At 42.0% G+C, this 22,971-nt stretch overlaps 1 protein-coding gene across 2 annotated transcripts in view; it reads left to right on the top strand.

Moving 5' to 3' along the window:
* Window positions 1-22,971, top strand: part of mamdc2a (MAM domain containing 2a) — an 85,103-nt gene that overhangs the window by 23,487 nt on the left and 38,645 nt on the right. For both annotated transcript variants that reach the window (XM_038704114.1, XM_038704115.1), the window contains exons 4-7: window positions 4,445-4,529; window positions 4,640-4,777; window positions 7,988-8,244; window positions 10,225-10,318. In XM_038704114.1, the coding sequence (XP_038560042.1) occupies window positions 4,445-4,529; window positions 4,640-4,777; window positions 7,988-8,244; window positions 10,225-10,318 (574 nt within the window). The remainder of the gene's footprint in view (window positions 1-4,444; window positions 4,530-4,639; window positions 4,778-7,987; window positions 8,245-10,224; window positions 10,319-22,971) is intronic.

Raw genomic sequence — 22,971 nt, 5'->3', positions numbered from 1 at the left:
ATTTTTTTATTTTATTTAAATTTTTAATATATTTAAATTTTTCTAACACACACACACACACACACACACACACACACGATTTAATTACTTGTTTAATGAAATGTATGGGGTTGATTGTTCTTATGTAGTTTGTATGATGCTTTGGCAATATTGTTGTTACATTCATGCCAGTAAAGCTAATTTGAATTGAACTGAATTGACTAGAAAGGTGCTGTACAAATACAGACCATTAATACTATATGCAAAATGACAAACAAGGTGTACAAATTGTTTGGTCGTGTGCAAAGTTGCATTAAACCCTTTGTTTGATTAGGTGTGATGGCCTGGGGATAGAAACTGTCTTTGAGCCTTGAGGTACTGCATTGCAGACTCTTGTACTATTACACTTGATGGATGGAGTGTCTTCTGCGCTGACGGGATTCAGTAGTCCGGAAAGACAAGGGGGAGAGGAGTGTGTTACGTCAGTGATGCTTGATGCTCAAATGCAGTCAAAGAGGATGAACAACGTTTACCAGAAATTTTAATGTTTGGATGTCTGCCATATTATCTGTTCAAGGAATTCTGTGTTGTTGTTGTTGCTGTTTACATTCTTCCAGATGCAAAAAAGTAAAAATGTATTACACGAATTGTTTGAGATCATCAGCAGTCATGTGACAAAACAACCTTAAGGTGTTTTTATTGTTGCTGGTGATTTTAATCAAACAGATCTCAGAACTGTTTACCTAAATTCCACCAGCATGTCCAAATCCCCACAAAAGGAACACTGGACCACGTCTGCATGAATATTCCTGGCAGCTACAAAGCCCTCCCATGTCCCTATTTTGGTATTTCAATGTACAACTGCAGTACTTCAGTCTCTCAAAATGTCTAAAGTAAAAATGCTTAATTTTAAATCTGTATGTAGTCAGAATAATCCTGTACTCAAATGTGTTTAGTCATTGTTAGTTTTAGTAATTAGTTATTAAATGTGTTTCCAGCAAACCACAGTTAAAGAATAATGTCATTTCCCTAACATTTTATCATTTTTTTATGGACACATGTAACATGTTTTATACATCTTGTAAAAATATAATCCAATTAATCTTATTTTCATACCGTTTACGTGTTAAAACTAAACTGGGGGCGAGCACTTAGACTCAGTATATGAATGTGAGTGAATGTTAGTTTCTGTTTGAGCACTTAGGCTCAGTGTATGAATGTGAGTGAATGTTAGTTTCTGTTTGAGCACTTAGGCTCAGTGTATGAATGTGAGTGAATGTTAGTTTCTGTTTGAGCACTTAGACTCAGTATATGAATGTGAGTGAATGTTAGTTTCTGTTTGAGCACTTAGGCTCAGTGTATGAATGTGAGTGAATGTTAGTTTCTGTTTGAGCACTTAGGCTCAGTGTATGAATGTGAGTGAATGTTAGTTTCTGTTTGAGCACTTAGGCTCAGTGAATGAATGTGAGTGAATGTTAGTTTCTGTTTGAGCACTTAGGCTCAGTGAATGAATGTGAGTGAATGTTAGTTGTGTCTGTACCTCTGTGTGTATATTGTATAGGCTGCCCCTCTCTCTCTCTCTCTCTCTCTCTCTCTCTCTCTCTCTCTCTCTCTCTCACCCCAACCGGTCGAGGCAGATGGCCGCCCACCCTGAGCCATGGTTCTGCTCGAGGTTTCTGCCTCTTAAAAGGAAGTTTTTCCTTGCCTCTGTCGCCTAGTGCTGCTCTTGGTGGGAACTGTTGGGCTTCTGTAAATAACATCACAGAGTACGGTCTAGACCTGCTCTTTTATGAAAAGCGCTGTGAGATAACTGTTGTTGTGATTTGGCGCTATATAAATAAAATTGAATTGAATTGAATTGAAATTGAATTAGTTTCTGTTTGAGCACTTAGGCTCAGTGAATGAATGTGAGTGAATGTTAGTTTCTGTTTGAGCACTTAGGCTCAGTGAATGAATGTGAGTGAATGTTAGTTTCTGTTTGAGCACTTAGAGTGAATGAATGTGAGTGAATGTTAGTTTCTGTTTGAGCACTTAGTCTCAGTGTATGAATGTGAGTGAATGGTGAATGCAGATGTAGTGTAAAAGCGCATTGGGTGGTCGAAAAGACTAGAAAGGTGCTATGCAAATACGGAGCATTTACATTTAAACTAAAGCCCGACCAATATGGGATTTTTAAGTCTGGTGCCGGTTTTGATATTTGAGGATTTTAAAATCAGATATGCTGATATATCAGGCATTATTCCTTTCCCCCTTGTTGTAAGAACATGTTGAGACTATGCCAAGATACCACAGATGACATAATGCAGTTTAAAAAGAAACTTTTTTGATTGTTAAAAGTAGTACTTGAACAAAAGCACAACAAATTAAAGTTTTTGATAAATAAGAGTCAAATGTATAAAACTACAGAAAACATTTTACAAATATCTGATTTGTTATAAATTATGGAGTACTACCACTAATGAACATTAAAGGGCCAGAAACTATAAAAAATACCAATATACTACTACTACTACTAATAATAATAATAATAATACCATATATCAAATCTCCTTCAGCTCGTGTTTATTTACATGTCCCCTCTCATTTCTGATGTAGCGACTCTAACGAGAGACAGGCCTTGGCTTGCAGGTTAGGGTTAGAGTAAGGTATATGTTACGTTAAACAAAATAGTTGAACTGCTCATTAACGTTAGCGCTCCTCTACTGATAAATATGGAATTAGCCAGCTTTGTGGCTTATTTAGCAATGGGCAGCATTAGTGCTGTTAGTGATTTTAAAGAATATTTACAAGTAATGAATTAGAGAGAATTGAGAGGACCGTTTGCTAGAACAGTTTAAGAAATAATTCTGCAATCACGTTTGTCAGCAGCGTAACCTCCACCAATCACCTACCGTAAAATTAAACACACTGCTGTGACCCGGAAGAGGACAGTAAAAAATGGGAGGGTTAGGAAGTATGGTCTACGATGATGGCTATTTTTATTATTATTTAAGTCATGTAATTGACCTGACAAATGACCAACTTACCGGGAACACTGAGTGTGAGAGCTACCAGGAGCTACTCTCCAGTAGACTCCGGTCAGCTGATGTTATGTTCTGTGCTGCTGCCAGTGTTGCCAGATCCAGCTGATGGATTCCAGGCCAGAAACTGTTCAAAAACTGCCCAAATACACACAAAACCACCCAAAATATGTAATTATTTCACTATTTTACCTTCCACGTTTCCTTACCTACAACACGTTACATTTACATTCATAATTTATATACAAGAAATGCACACTGGCAGCCAAAGCATTCATAAAGAAAGAAACCGTTTTAAGCGCATTACCGCCACCTGCTGGACTGGAGTGTTGCCCTCCTTATAAATAAATGATGCAAAAGGCTCGACACCTCTCTGTCTTCGCAGGACAATGGCACTTCACTCTCCTCGTTAACTCCTCTCATGAAAAGTGAAGTATCAGAACTCCTGACCCATAGCCGTCCTACTACATGCCCACTGGACCCGATTCCTACCAATGTCCTCCAAGCCATATCTCCTACCGTGGTCCCGGCAATCATTCGTGATAAATACTTCTCTGGCTTCGGGAACCTTCCCGACCACTTTCAGAAGGGCTCGGGTTACACCCTTGTTCAAAAAGCCCTCGCATGACCCAACTCAAGTCGAGTCCAATCATCCAGTTTCACTTCTACCATTTTTATCCAAAACTATCGAACGGGCAGTCTTCAAACAGGTCTCATAATTCCTCTCACGGAATGACGTCCTAGATCCATATCAGTCTGGTTTTAAGAGTGCCCACACTACTGAAATGGCTCTGTTGTCTGTAACAGAAGCCCTAAGGTCAGCTAAAGCTGCAGCCCAATCCTCGGTTCTTATCCTGCTTGATGCAATGGGCATCTCGAGTAAAGCACTCCTGTGGTTCGAATCCTACCTCTCGAGGTGTTCCTGCAATGTTTTGTGGCAAGGACAATTATCTTCCTCCCACTGTATCCGCTGTTATAAACGCTGATGCAGATAAATCTGCAAGTTGATTGCGGCCAACTAAATAAAGAAGCTAATTAAAAAAGATATACATCTATGTCTCATTGTATTATTTAATTACTGCCTACATTTATGGAAGTCTGTCAGGATCCATCCTCCAGATACACAACTGTCCCTTGTGTGTGTTCTATATCTGTGCTGCTTGTTCTTGCACAGCTGATTTTTCATCTTGCCTTGAAAACAGTTGAGGCCACTTGTGATATATTAAATTTTGCTATATAACTAAAGTTGCTAACAGTCACTTGATTTAACTTAATGAGAGAAAAGTGGCCAAAATAACATTCTTATGCACAATGTGGTGGTGAATAATGTGTGCAGATGACTACTTTTAGATTAGATTAATCTGATGTAGTATAAAGCAAATGGGAGATATTGTAATGTTGGCTGCCTTCTGTCCCACTTTGTTAAGTCTTTTTTTCTTACACAGGTTTTGCTGGAAGGTCGACCTGAACACGGCTCAGGGAACAGCGTGGCCATCTTTGAAATTCACATTGTTACTGGTTACTGCATTGGTCAGTGTCAACATTATAGCAAGTGAGATGTTTCACCTTTGATGTAAAGTTTGATGTGAAAGTGTTTTTATTCATTCCAAAAATGTAACATTTGCTGTTCTTGTTACTAGAGTGTAATTTTGAGGAGCATCACCTGTGTGGCTACAGTAACAGCTGGAACCCAAATGTCAACTGGTATGTTGGGGGAAGTGTGGCTAGAGAGCCTGAGTCTAACCTGCTTGGAAACCACACCAACAATAACCAGAGAGGTATATGTGCGCACGCACACACGCACGCACACACACACACACACACACACACATTCACACAGCCTGTCTGACCTCCTGAGTTTACATCCAGAGCTGTGCATGTGCAGGTTTTATCGCGGCAGCTCATGTCAACAGATAGATTTGTAAGTCGAAGAGTTAGTCGTTTAAAAGTCAAGTACAAGAAACAATGAAATACTTGTTCATTGCTACACTGTGTTACATAAAAATCACTTTATACACATTTAATCACATTATACACATTTACACACCCCACATACACATTCATAACCTGCATCCATAACTTCAGAAATTTAAGGCAAAGAGTTATTGGGATTAAAGTGTGCCTGATGATAGCAAAGCTGTCCTTGAAGGAATACACCACCATGTTTAGAGTATTAGATGATGCCCACTCCTGTCTTGAAAGGTGGCTTTGAAAAGGTGTCTTTGCCGTGCTCCTTTACAGAGAATGGTAAGATAGATAGGTACATTCTGTAGATAGTTAGTGTATACTATATTAATCCCAAAGGGAATGAAACATATGAGGTAGTTATCAAACAGAATACAATAAAAGCCATGGTGAAATAAACTCAGTCATTACAGACTGAATTTAAACTAGGACAATACTCTATCTCTAATATGTATCAAATATACACTTTGCTTCTGCTTGGCAATGTATGAATTAATTTATTTGATTTATATATGACCAATTCATAACAAACATTATCTCATTGCACATTTCATATCGAGCAGGTGAAGACTGTACATTAGCAATATAAGGCAATTTGGATTCTCAGCAGTGACAATGGATTTCAGCAGCAGACCAATGTGATTACAAACTAACAAAATGTCCATAGAAACTTTTCTAATTATTACCGTAGCTTAAACCACTTCTCCACCATCTGGACTGGGACAAAAAATCGGCCCTGGCATTTTTGGCCCAGGCGGCCCACCAAAATCGGTCGGACGTCCCTCACCAATACACCATCCTTGCTTTTAAGGGCTTAGATTAGGGGTTTGACAAAACTCTTAGCCCATGAGACTTGACACTGCACAATAGTGGGGCCATGACAACAAGACAATATATTTTAATAGGCTTTGTATTTGGGAAAAATTTTTATTGACAAAATAGTTGATAGGGGGGTCTGGAGGTACCCCCACAAAAGATTTTAAACATTAAACACTTAATTTCCTGCATTCTGGAGACATACTTGTATCAACCCTCAAAAACTGCTACATTGTTGTTCCATTTGTCAAACTGAACCCTATAAATCACTGAGCTACACTTTAGTTATTAAATATCATAATAAATAAATACATTTATTATGATTTTTATAATTACTACTGATAATAATTAAAAAAAAAAAAGATTAAAGAGGGGAGTCTGGGGATCCTCCCCCTGAAACATTTGGGCTTTAAACACTTCATTTCCTGCATTCTGGTGAATTGTTCTGCACCAATTCATTGAGGAAATGTCTTTATTTATATAAAGGAAAGGCTCTCAGGCATTCTGTATTGCTGTCAAATATGTTTCTCCTGTTTTTTCCCCCATTCATTTAATTCAGTTAATATCCCCTGCACCTTAATAGCTCCTGTGTTTCAGCAGCTTTTCTGCTCAATGTTCAGAACTTTCTGCACATTAAAAATCTCTCCCACATATCTGTGTTCTCTGACATTTGCAGAATAACAAGTTGAGATATAATATTACGAGATATAATGAGAATGAAGTCATTATATTTTAACAAAATCTACCTGCCCCACTGCTGTGCATTACCCTGCCTTAGTGCTCTGCTGAAATGGTAGTAGGCTGCTACCCCCTTTAGACCGTCCGACAGACAGAATACCTGTCTGGGACTGGACTGGATGAGAAGAGCTCACTGCTCTTCATCAGAGGTAGAAAACCAAAACTGAAAACACTTGTGATCAGACAGAAATATTACCACACATCCACACACATGTTCACTTCAGCACCTCTGATAAAGTGCAGCTCACAGCCGCTTCAGAGGGAATTAAGCATCCTGGAGCAGAGAGACAGTCAAACAGAGCGAAGTGTCTCTGAGGGAGGGGGACAGAGACAGCAGAGAGAGCGACAGGTGTCTGTGTCGCGGTCAGGTGTGTCATGTTATTCTCTCACTACTTTGCGGCGACTGTTAACCATTTGTGTAGCAAGTACATTGACTAGACGCTGACCGACAACATTTATATTTAAATGTTTTGATTACAATTTTGCTCGGGACAAATTAGTAGTTGCTGACAAGCCCTGAAGCTGTGAGCAATGCTCTCTCTCTCTCTCTCTCTCTCTCTCAGAATACAGAATATTATAATATTATAAAGACAGCTGTAGTAATATTTGTTTTTTATTTTATCCCCTAATTTCACTACTTACATTGGTTTTGTTTCTGCCTGCTGACACCAGGACTTTTTTATTACTCTTTGGTAAATTTTTAGGTAGAATGATACCTAAAAATGGAGTGGAACAGGGAGTGTAGCCTTGTGTACGAATTTGAGTTTGTCACTTGGAGATGTTTAAGATAAAAGTACAAAAACATTCTTGCAGAAGTCTGATGATGATGCTTTATCTCAAGTTCTCCACAGCTTCCAGCTTTTTTGTTTTGTTTTGTGTTGTTAATGAGCACTTCTCTGTAACATGCCTCATGTTCATTTCTTATCAAACCTAGTGTTGTCATCAGTTAATTATTGTTCTGTTCTTGTTTCTTTCTTACCTTTATTAGTCTGTAAAGACCTTGTGCTGCATTTAAATAAACTTTTCCCACAGCTCATGGTCTATCAGTTTTAAACATCCAGGATCCGGCTGCACATAAAGTTGCAGAGAGCAGTGCTCTATAGTTTGACAGTCTGTTTACATGGATTAATGGTTTTGGAGGCAGAATCAGTAATCAGGGAGGAGTGCTGGCTGGAGAAAAGCTGCTGTGTTGTTTGGTTAGAATGAAGACTTACAGGTTGGGACTTGTGGTTATCCATTACTGCTTTATGTAATAATATAATAATAATAATATCGTCAATGCTCATTACAGTCTGTCAATAAAATTGTTTAGTCTTCAAACACTGATGGAGGTCTGTGTGAATTACTGCAAATGAGTCATCTTGTCATTTGTCTTATGACAACTTGTAAAACCACACATTTTCTATAAATGTGACTGTATCAGCGCATAATGTGTAGTGTGAGCTCATCTATATCTTCTGCTGCTTCAGGCCACTACATGTATGTGGACTCTGTGTACGCCAAGCACTTCCAGGAAGTGGCCAAGCTGACCTCACCCATGACTACGGTGCCCATGGCCGGCTGCCTGTCCTTCTACTACCACCGAGACCAGGAGAGGGGAAACATCTTTTCAGTTTTCACCAAAGACCAGCTGGGCCACTTTGAGGAGATCTGGAGGCCAGAGGTGTATGTTACCACCGCCTGGACTCTGGTCGGCATTGACATAAAGGCCCCACACCCCCTTGAGGTCAGTACTGGAGCTAGAATGCACACTAATAGCAAGTAGGTCAACGTCATGAGATGAAATATATGAAAACACACATGGATTTAAAAAAACCTGTGGTCTGTGTCACAGCCCGGCTCAAAGGGAGGACAAAAGGGAGAGGACACCTCGTAACTTGTAACTAAAGATTTTTTTAACAAAGTATAAATTAACAGATGAAGATTTAAAGTATGTAAATCAGTAACATCAGTAGTGTGTTGTTGAGTGTCTGTGTAACCGTCTGCCCCCGAGAACGTACTGCACGGTCCTGACTCTAACCGGCGACCTCGGGTATGGGAGGCAGACTAGGAGAGGTTAAAACCCATGCGCCCTGGCGTCGGTCGCCAGAGCGTCTCTTAGGGTGTCGAGGAGTGAAGTTTACTCACTGCACAGCCTTGCCGGCTTCCATCACATCTGCGTGTTTGTACACTGAAGTGTAATGAACAAAGAAACTAAAGACAAGGAAAACCTAACCCAAACAACAAACCATATGCCCAGGGAGAGAGAGCCAGAGTGACTGAATCAACTATAAAGCTATGGAGCAGCGGGTGATAATTAGTGAGGTCTGGCCTCACTCCTATAAAAAGAAAGGAAAGCCCATACAGGAAGTCACATGGGCTGTCTCGTCTGCTCTAGAAAATGCCTGCATGGGTTTTCCAGTTTATTACAGTTTGGGTCCTATTTTTGTAACTCTGTCGATCATCTCAGGCAGTCATGAAAACAATGAACTAACCAAGTTTATAGCTGACCTCTTGAAACACAGTGATATCAAGTCATCAAATGCAATGGAAACAAGCAGTCAGACAGAACAGTTTATCCAGATTATCTGATGGTCAAACTGAAAGTGAGCATAGTTAATATGTTGAAAGTAATTCCTCATTGTACAGGGAAACTGTGAGAGGACACAACTACAGTAAGTACAGTAGGTCAAAGTTAGGCTGTGCTGGAATCATTTTTTCACACTTCAAGTATTGTAGCCAAAAATATATTTCCTGCAATACTACCATTACAGTTGGAACATAGATAAATCACTTCACACCATGTTTGATTTGGATTTTATCATACCTAACAAACGCTGAACAGCAAACTATATAATGCAACTTTGATGCAAAAGTATCAACATGAAATCCAGAAAATGACTGTGGATCTTTCAGATCAATTTGAGAAGTACCTATGATCTCGTTCCACATTTTATTGCGTGCTATGCAATGCAGGGAACTGGTCTTGGTCTTGACTCGGTCTCGCCCTCCCTCAGTCTCGGTCTTGACTGCTCTCAGCCCCTAAAAGTCTTGGTCTTGTCTCGGTCTCGATAAACTCTGGTCTTGGTCTTGACTTGGTCTCGGTTTGTGCGGTCTTGACTACAACACTACCATATACATATATATATATATATTTGTTGAGCATATATAATTGTTGAGCATGACAAATAACTGCTCATTTCCTTTGTAATGAACTTATTTCAAGTGTTTTTGTGTTATTAGTCCACTGTGCTTTTCAGACATGTCTATATACAGTATGGTCCGCCTCTTTCTTATTGTTGTGTATGCAGCTGAATAGACAGACACACTCACTCCTCTGCGGCTTTCCATTGCTCTTTCAATGGTGTATGCTTCTCATGGTTTCCTTTCCTTATGCTTTCTGCCAAAACACTTTTTACAGCCTGCTGTTGCTGTAGAAAGAAGCTTACGTAACATTACTAACTGGGTCAGTTCCTCTGTCCAGTTGAGCCAAGAGTTGCACAGACTGTTTCCATCAAGCAGCTACTGACCCATGTTCCTGAATTTATCCTATACTGATGTCACTGTCTGGCTTCTACGGATGTCTCATCTATAAGTATATGTCAAACTTTCACAACATATCTTTGACAATTTATAGAGCATGTTCTCAGGATTAATAGGTCTAAGTCATACATTGCTCATTACCCATCTGTTAATGGTTGCTGTTTATGTCTGTATGTGTTACCAGGTGGTATTTGAGGTAGCTTTTAACAGTGCCAGAGGTGGATACGTCGCCATTGATGACATCTCCTTTACCCCTGAATTCTGCCACACTGACACAGGTGAGAGAAGAAATCTAGATTTTAGGGGGGTAATGGTTGACCACAAAGGCAGACTTTTGTGCATTTTTGTGTTAAATATGCTGGACTCTGAAGTTTCACTGCAATGTTAATTACCCTTCACAATGCAAAAGTGTTGCACTTATGGAAGAGTATACTAACTATTATGTTGTTAGTATTATTTTTAGGAAGTCTAGACTCAGAATTTCCCCAGGGAGTCGAGAGCAGGTAAAGACATTTTATAGGCACATTTTATAACTTTTACTGAGCAATACACTATCTACATTCAGGCAGTAGCTTAATCATGACTGCTCTTCAGCTTGGTAACCCTGAGCATGCATCTGAACTCTGCTTGCTGTTGCGTAGAATGTCACACGTAATTTTTCATTAATGTGAACTTCTTACCTTAAACCATTTTCACATATAAGTGTACTGCAACCAAGACATTTCACAGTATTTCACCTCTATATGATATGGTATTCAATGACCCAATCATGTGTGTTTGTGTATGTGTCTGCCGATGAGTCTGTGTCGTGTTCTGGCATTAAACACACAGGCACAGTCTTAACTTTTCAGTAATTCAGCCGTTAGCCGTTAGAAGAATACACAGTGTCCTCCACTCTGTACTGTGACTGCCTAGCATGCTAACGTAAGCCTTTAGGTTTGTGAATTAATTAATAAAAAAAACTTTGGTTAGCAAATAACATTAAGACTCACACAAGGCGAGTCGGACATAACATACAACAACATACAACAGTTTAGTCACGCCAAATTTACAAATATCAACTTTTATATGTGTAAGTATATATATATATATATATATATACACTACCGTTCAAAAGTTTGGGGTCACATTGAAATGTCCTTATTTTTGAAGGAAAAGCACTGTACTTTTCAATGAAGATAACTTTAAACTAGTCTTAACTTTGAAGAAATACACTCTATACATTGCTAATGTGGTAAATGACTATTCTAGCTGCAAATGTCTGGTTTTTGGTGCAATATCTACATAGGTGTATAGAGGCCCATTTCCAGCAACTATCACTCCAGTGTTCTAATGGTACAATGTGTTTGCTCATTGGCTCAGAAGGCTAATTGATGATTAGAAAACCCTTGTGCAATCATGTTCACACATCTGAAAACAGTTTAGGTCGTTACAGAAGCTACAAAACTGACCTTCCTTTGAGCAGATTGAGTTTCTGGAGTATCACATTTGTGGGGTCAATTAAACGCTCAAAATGGCCAGAAAAACAGAACTTTCATCTGAAACTCGACAGTCTATTCTTGTTCTTAGAAATGAAGGCTATTCCATGCGAGACATTGCTAAGAAATTGAAGATTTCCTACAACGGTGTGTACTACTCCCTTCAGAGGACAGCACAAACAGGCTCTAACCAGAGTAGAAAAAGAAGTGGGAGGCCGCGTTGCACAACTGAGCAAGAAGATAAGTACATTAGAGTCTCTAGTTTGAGAAACAGACGCCTCACAGGTCCCCAACTGGCATCTTCATTAAATAGTACCCGCAAAACACCAGTGTCAACATCTACAGTGAAGAGGCGGCTGCGGGATTCTGGGCTTCAGGGCAGAGTGGCAAAGAAAAAGCCATATCTGAGACTGGCCAATAAAAGAAAAAGATTAAGATGGGCAAAAGAACACAGACATTGGACAGAGGAAGACTGGAAAAAAGTGTTGTGGACGGATGAATCCAAGTTTGAGGTGTTTGGATCACAAAGAAGAACGTTTGTGAGACGCAGAACAAATGAAAAGATGCTGGAAGAATGCCTGACGCCATCTGTTAAGCATGGTGGAGGTAATATGATGGTCTGGGGTTGCTTTGGTGCTGGTAAGGTGGGAGATTTGTACAGGGTAAAAGGGATTCTGAATAAGGAAGGCTATCACTCCATTTTGCAACGCCATGCCATACCCAGTGGACAGCGCTTGATTGGAGCCAATTTCATCCCACAACAGGACAATGACCCTAAACACACCTCCAAATTGTGCAAGAACTATTTAGAGCAGAAGCAGGCAGCTGGTATTCTATCGGTAATGGAGTGGCCAGCGCAGTCACCAGATCTGAACCCCATTGAGCTGTTGTGGGAGCAGCTTGACCGTATGGTACGCAAGAAGTGCCCATCCAACCAATCCAACTTGTGGGAGCTGCTTCTGGAAGCGTGGGGTGCAATTTCTCCAGATTACCTCAACAAATTAACAGCTAGAATGCCAAAGGTCTGCAATGCTGTAATTGCTGCAAATGGAGGATTCTTTGACGAAAGCAAAGTTTGATGTAAAAAAGATCTTATTTCAAATACAAATCATTATTTCTAACCTTGTCAATGTCTTGACTCCATTTTCTATTCATTTCACAACGTATGGTGGTGAATAAGTGTGACTTTTCAGGAAAACACAAAATTGTTTGGGTGACCCCAAACTTTTGAACGGTAGTGTATATATAGATATATATATAGAAGTTCAACGGCAGCTTACCTCTAGTCATAACAGACATGACAGACATGACATGGGTGAGAGTGTTTGCACTCTCACCCATGTCACCACGGCAACCATGTCACCACGGCGGTCACGTCCACACACACGCACCAAATAAAACACACATGCAATTGATTACAGTCCCAAACATAAGGATTTAACATTAAATAAAAAAGATGTTTTGGTGAAATTCACAAGTATATAGTGTCACCTGTCATCAGTAACATAAATCTGAGACTTGTCATTACTCTTACGAGTGACATTTGTTTTCTCCTTTTTTTCCCCACAGTGTGTATAGTCAATTTGATATTGGCTTCTCTGCCAGATCTGGGCCAGAACCGTTCACTGCAGTAGTACATGCTTGTTGTGTCTCAAAGCAGCTGTCTGTAGCTGGTGGAGCTGGCTGTATCTCGGCATAGCATGTGTACATGTCCCCGTTTCTGTTATCTTGGTCGTAGTTGCTCCTGTCCATCCACCTCCTCTCTCTTTCCTTGTCTGAAATCTCCACAGGTCCGTGATGTCTGGTTCCAACATCGCAAGGTTGACAGGGTTGTATGCAGGAGGCGCCCATGAGCAACTAGGCCGGGCTGTAGTCATTGCTCAGTGGCATAGCTCTGTACGCTTCGTTTGCCTTTTTCAACAAGCTTTTCACTGTTTGTTTCACAGCTTGTTTGGCCTCACCACTGCTTTGTGATTGGGGCTAGCTCATATCTCTGGAATGCCATATCTCACAAACATTGACTTCAGGTGTACTACAGCATCAGTGCACCTTATCGGGCTCAGCTGGGTAACCTCTATGTATCTAGAGAAATTGTCCACTACGAGCAGGTTGTTTGTGTTGCTAGCATCTGCCGTGGCCTGTCTGGCAGTTTGGAGAGAATGAGAGGCTCTTTCACGTTCGTCCACTCTTTGACGCATGCCCTGCATTTTAACACTCGCCCTCTTCTTTGGCGACTGAGCCCTGGGGACCAAAGTGCCTGGCTAGAACATTCTCTAAGTTCTCTTCAACAACCCCCTAGTGACCCTTATTTCTTTTGTATATTTTGTGTATTTCTTTTTCTCACGCCGTTTGGTGTTTCACTATGGGAAATGCCTCAGCGTGACCTACTATGGAAGCTCCGATGACACCATGTCTGTCAGTGACAGACAGGTCGAGCTGTGTGAGCTACCACAGCCAACCAACCCCTCCCAGCTCATTCTCGCCTTCTTTGTATGAAGAAACTATACAAAGCTGGTTAGCTGCTAAACTGTTCAGAGACGATCCGTTAAGGCCGACGTCATCAAACGCAGTTCAGGGCAAGTCTGGATTTGCTGATTAAGTCCTTCGTAAGAAGTATATTCTGCTGTTACATGGCATAATTTCAGAGCAGTGTCCGCGTCAAGGCAAACCACTTCTCTGGCCACCCTGTAACTTACGAACGCGTTACGGAAAGTCAAATAGGTTTTAGTTAACATTAATTTGTTAACTGGGCAGTGTAACGTTACCCGGAGCAGGGCTAACATGTCATGACGATCGGTCTCCTATGTTACCTACTTAGCTCTGGCTAAAACCCCTTGTGCTAGCTTACCTGAGCAGATAGGCTTACGAGTAGCGGCACGCCTAGTAAAGCTACAGCTACTCATCAGGCTGTGGTGTTCTTTTCCAGTGCCATGTCCTCGGCTGCTGCCCCCACCAAAGGGTCTGAACCAAAGGCCAAAGAGGCTGCATCCCGCCTGTGCCCAGCATCATGGCGTCCATCTCGGGCAGGGCCCCTCATTTCATGTGCATAGCCTGCAGTTGCGGTGGCTAACAGCCAGGACCCATGCCTGTTGACAGCCCCCGAAAGCCACAACCAACTCTCTTTGGCCAAAAGCCACCACGAGCTGTGCAGACATGATGGAGGCTGAGGTGGAAGTGGAACCGGGCTGTGAGGATGCAGTCTGACATCCTCGACATGGACGAGATGGAGAACGAGGAGGATGACTCCACGTTCCCCGCTCAACAGTCCAGACCCAAGTGCATCCAAGCTGTGTCCCCCGTGGACAGCAACTTATACGAGGTCTGCAAACGGGCTGCATCGAAATTGGGGATAATGTGGCCTGCAGCCCAGGATGCCGAGGCAATGGTGAGAGTCCTATATGACAGTAAGAGGCTCCCACCAGCCCATCCACCATCTAAACAACTCGTGCCAGCTGATGAACGACCTCATCCTGTGCTCCTCATGCGAAGCAGTCCAAGGCTGAGGCCGAGTGATGGGGCTTGTTGTCGCGGGTGAGAGGGATTTGTGGCTGAACCTCTCAGGGGGCCATGGCCAAGGGTCTTTTTGGTCGCTTTTTGGTCGCTTTTTTGAAGCTTTTGACCTCTGCCTGTCCCGGAAACTCATCCCTTACACCCGCAAGCACCAAGGGCAGGCTTTGCTGTAGCTACAGCAGCAGCAGCGGTTAAAGGGAGACAAAGGGCTGCCAAGCCTCAGACACAGGCATGCAGTCAACAGGCTAAACAGCAGCCTCGGTCAGAAAACCCAAGGCCATGGGGAAAACACTCCTTTGTGGCTGTGGTGGCTGGGAACCGCCCTTCCCACCCTGGGGAGGGGAAGTAGAAGCCTGCGACCCAACACTCCAAGCTTCTCTCTTCCCCGCTCCCAGAAAAAAAAGGGAGGGAAAGGGAAGTGTTGCAGAACTCCACAGTATATTGTTCAGAGGCCCTGGCAGTTTCCAGTTCTCCAGGCGTCCTTCTCTCCCCATGTGTTCAGGGGGACGAAAATCAGAGGCTGTAGGCTTGGGTAATCTTCTCTATTTTCATATCGTCTGATCATGGCTACTTGAGATCACCAATTGGTGACCTGATTGCCAGGGGGTGGTGTCACGTTGCTGCATGTCAGTGAAATGCCAGCATAGAAGAAATAGGCTTATTAGCTTGAAGAGAAACCACCAGAAACATCTGTTAATGCACAGTACAGGGTTTCCCACAGAACCGTGTAACTGTGGCACCGCTGTAGGTACCAGATGTGCTCAGGTGCTCAGATCTGCTCGGGGGCCTGTGCCTGTTGGAAACATCACATAATGTGATTGGCTGTACGTTTGTATGATGACGTGGCAGATGGTGATTGGCTGTATGTGGTATTGTTTACGGAAACTAGTTTTCGGTGAATTAATGTTACGACGCTAATGTTAGCTGCAGATCCAGTTAAGCACACGTGGGTGCGTACGCCAAAGTAAATATGAAATAAAAGCATAAATATTCAATAAAGATCCCGAGCAGATCTGATACCTACATTTATAACAGGCGCCATATGTAGTTTGTGTGAGTAGCTTAAGTAAGCTACTGTTAGCTTAACTTGATCGGCAGCTAACATTAGCCTTGTAACATTAATACACAGCTATTGCCAGGCTGTGTTAGGTCCCATTTAGTACAGCTGTATTTCATTGTATAAGTTCTCCTAGAGCCGTTAAATAAGATTAACGGCTCTTAATTTTTAATAAATTATTTAACAGCTCTGGGGTCTCCATAGTTGATCCGAGGACCCGTTAATACTATATCCGAAAGTACGTACAGCCAATCGCAATCTGTTACGTCATCACGTTATGTGACGTTATTGACAGGCGCAGGCCCCTGAGCATATCTGACCACCCGAGCACATCTGGTACCTACGCCGTGCATGTGGCAACCCAGCTGTATTCTAATGTTAACATAGCTATCCTTATTAGCTAGGCTGCTTACATGCTTGCTTGTAACTTATTTGAAGGTTGGTCTCTGACACTGACAGCGTTGTGTTAATAAAATAAAGAGATTAACTTCTCTAACTGGAAAACATTGGATTTTCAGATGGTTCAGTTTCAATGTGTTTGTGTGTGTTTGAGAGATAGAGAGAGAGAGAGAGTGCAAGTGGAGGTGCTGAGGAAATCTATGCGCTTCCAAGATGATTTATGATTTTACTAAATGTCTAAACACAATCATTAATATCAATGCGCAAGTAATGATTTTAAGTCACACACTGTACGAGCATGATGATTCTTAACGTCTGGCGAGCTCTCCTGAGTGTGTGGGTAAGCGAGAGAGCGAGCGGCTGAACATGACGGTGAAAGTTAGCGGAAAAATATTAGCCGTAAGTTTGTCTGGTGGTAAACGTGCAGTGTAGGTCACAGTGTTTCCGTTAATAAAAGTTGTTGTTGTTGTTTGCCCAGCTGCTGGACAGTGAAGGCGGTTAGTGCTAGCTAACATCTCCCCTGTGCGACACGTTTTTTGGCTGCTATGTAACGTTAGCTAAATAAGTAATGAAGTAATATTAATTAGCTCAGCTGTATGTCATTGCTAACTTACCTACTTGTCAAGGGTTGAGAACATCAGGTACAAGCTGTACTGTACATCCTGCGTTTTCTGAGGAGTCTGACATCTGGTTGTTAATGAAATGAGGGACCATGGAGCTGAGGTTAATGATGTAAATTAGGGATGCAAACTAGTCCTTTTAAGCTAATTAGGAGACGTTTCTTTTGGATTTTAATGTGCAAATTTAATGCTTATCCAGAGATACTGTATAGAAAAAAATTCTGCATCAAGATGCATCGATAATCGTTTTATAATCACATCGCAGCCCTCTGAATCGTAATCAAATCGTGAGGTGCCCAGAGATTCCCACTCCTACTAACAATGAGGGATTTTCAACGTTGGCTGGCTGCCTAACGGCTGTGTCAACGCCGTCACCTCAGCTGCAGGGTGAAAATAACACCCGTGTATGTGGCGGCTCTCCACCAGCGGAGAGACCCGAGGGCTCTCATGACAGGTGTCGCACTGGGGGTGGTGTCAGCCAGGGTAGGTTGGGGGGCGACCATGTCGGGCTGGGCTGTGTTTGGGGCCCCGAAGGTGGTTCCGGCTCACATAAATGTATTGAAACTGTGGGCAGTATTCCTTGCATTAAAACATTTTCTGCACTTTCTCCAAGATCACCATGTCCTGGTGAAAACAGACAAATCCGACACGTACATCAACCGTCAGGGCAGCATGTGCTCACTGCAGTTGCACAGATAAGCCCTGTCCTGTCCCTTTGAGCGACACATGTACCAGGCATTTTGAACACGGGGGGGATCTTCTGTCGTAGGGGAGAATGGATTCTCCACGCACAAGTGGTGGATCAAATTTGGCAGAGATTCGGCCGGGCAGCTGTAGATCTCTTCGCCTCGCAAGAAAACTCTCAATGTCCACTGTTTTTCTCCCTCTCGGATGTAAGTGCACCTTTTGGGGTGGATGCACTAGCCCACCCATTGCCGAGAGTACTGCTCTATGCATTTCCCCCTCTCAGCCTAATCTCCCCCACCCTGGTCAGAGTCAGAGATTGATCCTGGTGGCGCTCTAGGCTTGGCCCGTGAAAAGTGGAACCTGAATGCTGCTGGCCTACCTGAGCAGGTCACTGCAAGAGCCTCCTCCACTCACACTAAGTGGTGTATTTTTGAGGAATGGTGCGACTCGTGGTGCTCCATTCTTTTTCAGTGCAAGGGGAGGGCCTTTTCTACGGTTAAGGTGAATCTGGCGGCCATCTCTGCTTGTCATGTGGGATTTGGGGATAAGCCGGTGGGGCAGCATCCTTTGGTCTGTGGTTTTAGGAACGGTGCGCGTTGCAAATTCCCGGTCTCCAGGCCTCTGCTTCCTCTGTGGGATCTGTCACTTGTGTTGGATGCCCTCTCTCGTCACCCATTTGAGCCTATGTAGGCGTTGGAGATGAAATTTGTTTCACTGAAAACGTCTTTACTGTTGGCTCTAACCACAGCAAAGCGGGTTGGTGACTTGTCCGTCTGCCCGTCCTGCCTGCATTTTGCTCCTAGGCTCACAAAGGCCTGCCTGTGGCCCTGCCCAGCCTTTGTGTCCCACAGTGGAGCTTGTATCCTCCTCCATTCTCATCGGTGGAGGAGGTGCGGGCTCTGCAGGTTAGGGGTGTGTGGTATAATGAGGTATACCGATATAATTTCAAAAGAGATATAAAATTAGACAATACCGTTTATACCAATATAGTTTGATGTTAATTATTAATTGATATGTTTCTGTAAGGTCCTGGCAGCGTTTGCTCATTTCTCTCCCTCACCACACAGCCCCGTCCCTTCCTCTTCGTCTGCACGCATCCGTCTACTAGAAACTGTCAACATCATGGAGAGAGACACAGTGCTGAAGACCTGGCTTGTAAAAGAAAAAGAATAACTGTTCAGACAGTGTTTCCCACACATTCACTTTACTTTGGTGGTCCGCCCAGCTTAGGTGACACATTGTAGTGTAACGGGTGTGGTTTAATGGCGTGTGAAGGATGACTCGAGATGGCTTCTTTTTTACAATTTATTTGCTCCTGTAGAACACAATGCACATATTAATTGCCTTCTGGCTTCCTCTTACTGCACCTCTGCTTCCCTCAGCGGTGCAAAACAAGACTTCAGACAACTTCATGTTTTAAAATACATTATTTTAACATTACATCATATGCTTTGCTCCAGGTTCTGAGAGTGCTCTGGGGCTGAGGCAATGCAGAATGGGGGACATTTCAAGTAAGAGCACCCAAAATGGTGTCATGAAGGCGATGTAGAGTGCACATTCTGTTTACAATGAGGTCTGTCAGAATCCCACGTTGGCATCAATTGTGGTGAACCTCATTGCACCTGACAGCATGCCCAGTTCTGGGTCCACTGCATCATTGAGGTCAATGCAGATGTAGATTTTATCTCTAGACTTCTTTGGTGCCACCACGTCAATACACCACTCTGTCGGCTCTTCTATGCAGCAGATGGCACTAAGCTCTGTCTTTACTATTCCCATCAATAGCCGTAGAACACACCGTGGCACTTTGAGGGTAACTGGCTTGGCATCAGGCTTGAGTTTGATAATGTACGGTTCCTGTATCAGTCTCGGAGGATTTGTTCGTTCCTGGTTAGTCTGGTGATGCCCTCCATTTGCTTGTAGGATGAACAGATGACTGAAATCATGCAATCTTACACATGTACGTTTAAGAGTTTCTTCTCATTCAATTCAGTTAAATTGTATTCATATAGCACCGATTCATAACAAAAATGATCTCATTGCACTTTTCATATAGAGCCGGTCTAGACCGTACTTTGTAATATTATAGACACCAAACAATTCCCATCATGATCAAGCACTTGGCGACAGAGGCAAGGAAAAACTCTTTTTCTGTCGAATATATGATGACACTATGACTATAGAGTGGATCAGACTGCAATCACAACGGCCATTATTTAAACATGAATTGTTTCATGAAAATGAATGTACATGTTTGTGACTTTTTCCATGGTGTTAAATCTGTGGAAAATGTTATACTATAAAACTATTTTACTCTGACAATACCGGGTTCCTATTTTGCATGATGCACACTTTCCATTCAGTCATTCAGACCTCTGCGAACAAGGCATATAGGTGTAGCAAACCTACTTTACTGGTTAATAAAGTTATGAATATTAATGTTCGGAAATAGTAAAAACTCGTTCCTGTGATTAAGGTGAAATTTATTAACTAACTAAAGTGAATACACAGTGAGGTTAAATATATCAAAGACATAAAAACAATGATGATTAAACAACCAGGGTGCAATCAATGAGAATAATTTCAAGGTTCAAGGTGAATTTAGTTTGTCTGTTGTGGGGAAGAATCTGATTCTGAAGTCTAAACATATATCTGGTTTTACAGCTGTTTCTAAGGTTCCTGAGTTTAGAGATAAGTTGGTGCCAGTTGAGGGCAGGTCTTGGTGAATTTTGTTTCTAATAGTTAGAATTTCATCATTAAAGAAGCTCATGAAGTCGTAACTACTGAGAGCTATGGGAATACTTGGCTCAATAGAGCTGTGACTCTCTGTCAGCCTGGCTACAGTGTTGAAAAGAAACCTGGGGTTGTTGCTATTTTCCTCTATTAATGACGAGTAGTACGCTGCTCTGGCATTACGGAGGGCCTTCCTATAAGTTTTAAGACTATCTTGCCAAATTAAAAGAGAATTTTCCAATTTGGTGGAACGCCAATTCCTCTCAAGTTTCCGTGATATTTGCTTTAATTCGCGAGTTTCAGTATTATACCATGGAGCTAACCGTCTTTTAGTATTTTCTTTTTTAGAGGGGCTACAGAGTCGAGTGTCATTCGCAGCGAGCCTGCAGCACTATCAACAAGATGATCGATTTGGGAGGGACTGAAATTAGCATAGGAGTCCTCCGTTACTTTGTGACTTGATAATTTATTTAGAGCTGATGGAATCGCATCCTTAAATTTAGCTACAGCAGTAGTTCAGCAATACAAACTCAAAAGTTATCAAACAGTGGTCGGATAAAGAGGGATTCTGTGGGAACACTATTAAATGTTCAATTTCAATACCATACACCAAAACAAGGTCGAGGGTGTGGTTAAAACAGTGAGTCGGTTCATGAACACTCTGAGAGAAGCCAATGGAATCTAACAAAGAGATAAACGCAGTACTAAAGCTGTCATTCTCAACATCCACATGAATATTAAAATCTCCTACAATAATAACTTTGTCCGTTTTAAGGACTAAAGTTGACAAAAACTCTGCAAATTCAGATAAGAATTCAGAGTACGGATCAGGTGCTCGGTACACTATAACAAAAAGAATTGGTTGCAGTGATTTCCAACTTGGGTGTGAAAGACTAAGAACAAGACTTTCAAATGAGTTATAGTTTAGTTTAGGTTTAGAGCTGATTAGTAGGCTAGAGTCGAAGATAGCTGCAACTCCACCTCCTCGGCCTGTGCCTCGAGGAATGTGAGTATTAATATGACTGGGAGGGGTGGATTCATTTAGGCTAACATATTCTCTATCACCCAGCCAGGTTTCAGTAAGACCAAATAAATCAATATCATAATCTGATATTAGTTCATTTACTAGTACACCTTTAGAAGAGAGAGATCTGATGTTTAAGAGTCCACATTTAACTCTCCTATTCGTTTGCACTATTGCTCTTGTGGTTTTAATTTTTATGAGGTTTTTATGCACAGCTCCTCTTCTGTTTACCTTTGATTTAAATAACTTCAATGGTCGGACACTATAGGATTTTCACCAAGTAACTCCTGAAATGGAGGAGCAGAGAAGTGTGTTAAACTGCGACTCTGCCTCCTGGTCTCAACTCTGGGTTGTCATGGATTTGGTCCACTAATAAACTTGGCCAGATTTCTAGAAATGAGAGCTGCTCCTTCCCAAGTGGGATGGATGCCGTCTCTCCGGATCAGACCAGGTCTTCCCCAGAAAGTCTGCCAACGATCTACAAAGCCCACATCGTTTGCTGGACACCACCTCGACAACCAGCGGCGGAATGACGACATGCGGCTATACATGTCATCACTGGTCAGATTTGGCAGGGGTCCAGAGAAAACTACGGTGTCCGACATTGTTTTTGCATATGTACACACCGACTCAACATTAATCTTAGTGACCTCCGATTGGCGTAACCGGGAGTCATTACCCCCGACGTGAATAACAATCTTACTGTATTTACGTTTATCCTTAGCCAGCAGTTTCAAATAAGATTCAATGTCGCCCGCTCTGGCCCCAGGGATGCACTTAACTATGGCCGCTGGCTTCGCTAACTTCACGTTTCTCAAAATGGAGCTGCCAATGATCAGAGTTGGTTTCTCACCAGGTGTGTCGCTGAGTGGGGAAAATCTGTTAGAAACGTGAACAGGTTGGTGATGCCCCGTGGACTTTGAATGCTTACGACTATTCCTCCTACCGTTATACATCAATACATCCTTACTTAGAAAATATATAAGAAAGTTATAAGAACATGGCATCAGATTACAAACAATAAAAGACAGAGTAATGTAAATTATGCACAAGGAGAGTCAGTTAACAATGGCATGCAATACTTCTTTTGTCCTCTGGGGGGGACACTGGTCAGCAGCGAAAGTTGGTTATTTAACAAATGACAATATTTCTGTACCATATCATTTATAAAGAAAGTATATAAAGGAACAACATTAGTTACAACCTAAATTAAATGCTGGAAATTTGGTGAGTTAAAGATTAAAGAGCACTGCAAAATTAACTTATTTATGGATTCTTCTTTTCCACGCAGTATCTAACAAGAACATGGTAATAGAACTACTCAAATTATAGTGGCAGGCCACTAAGTAACTTAAAGATTATTTAATTCAAACAAGGTAATAAGGCAAGTTTATGAGACCACATTCTTGTTCACATAAAGGAA

The sequence above is a fragment of the Micropterus salmoides genome, unplaced genomic scaffold (genome assembly GCF_014851395.1).
Source record: "Micropterus salmoides isolate LMB-PRFRI ecotype aquatic unplaced genomic scaffold, ASM1485139v1 Ms_hic_scaffold_7, whole genome shotgun sequence".
Lineage (NCBI taxonomy): Eukaryota > Metazoa > Chordata > Actinopteri > Centrarchiformes > Centrarchidae > Micropterus > Micropterus salmoides.
This window is presented reverse-complemented; position numbering and strand designations above follow the sequence as displayed.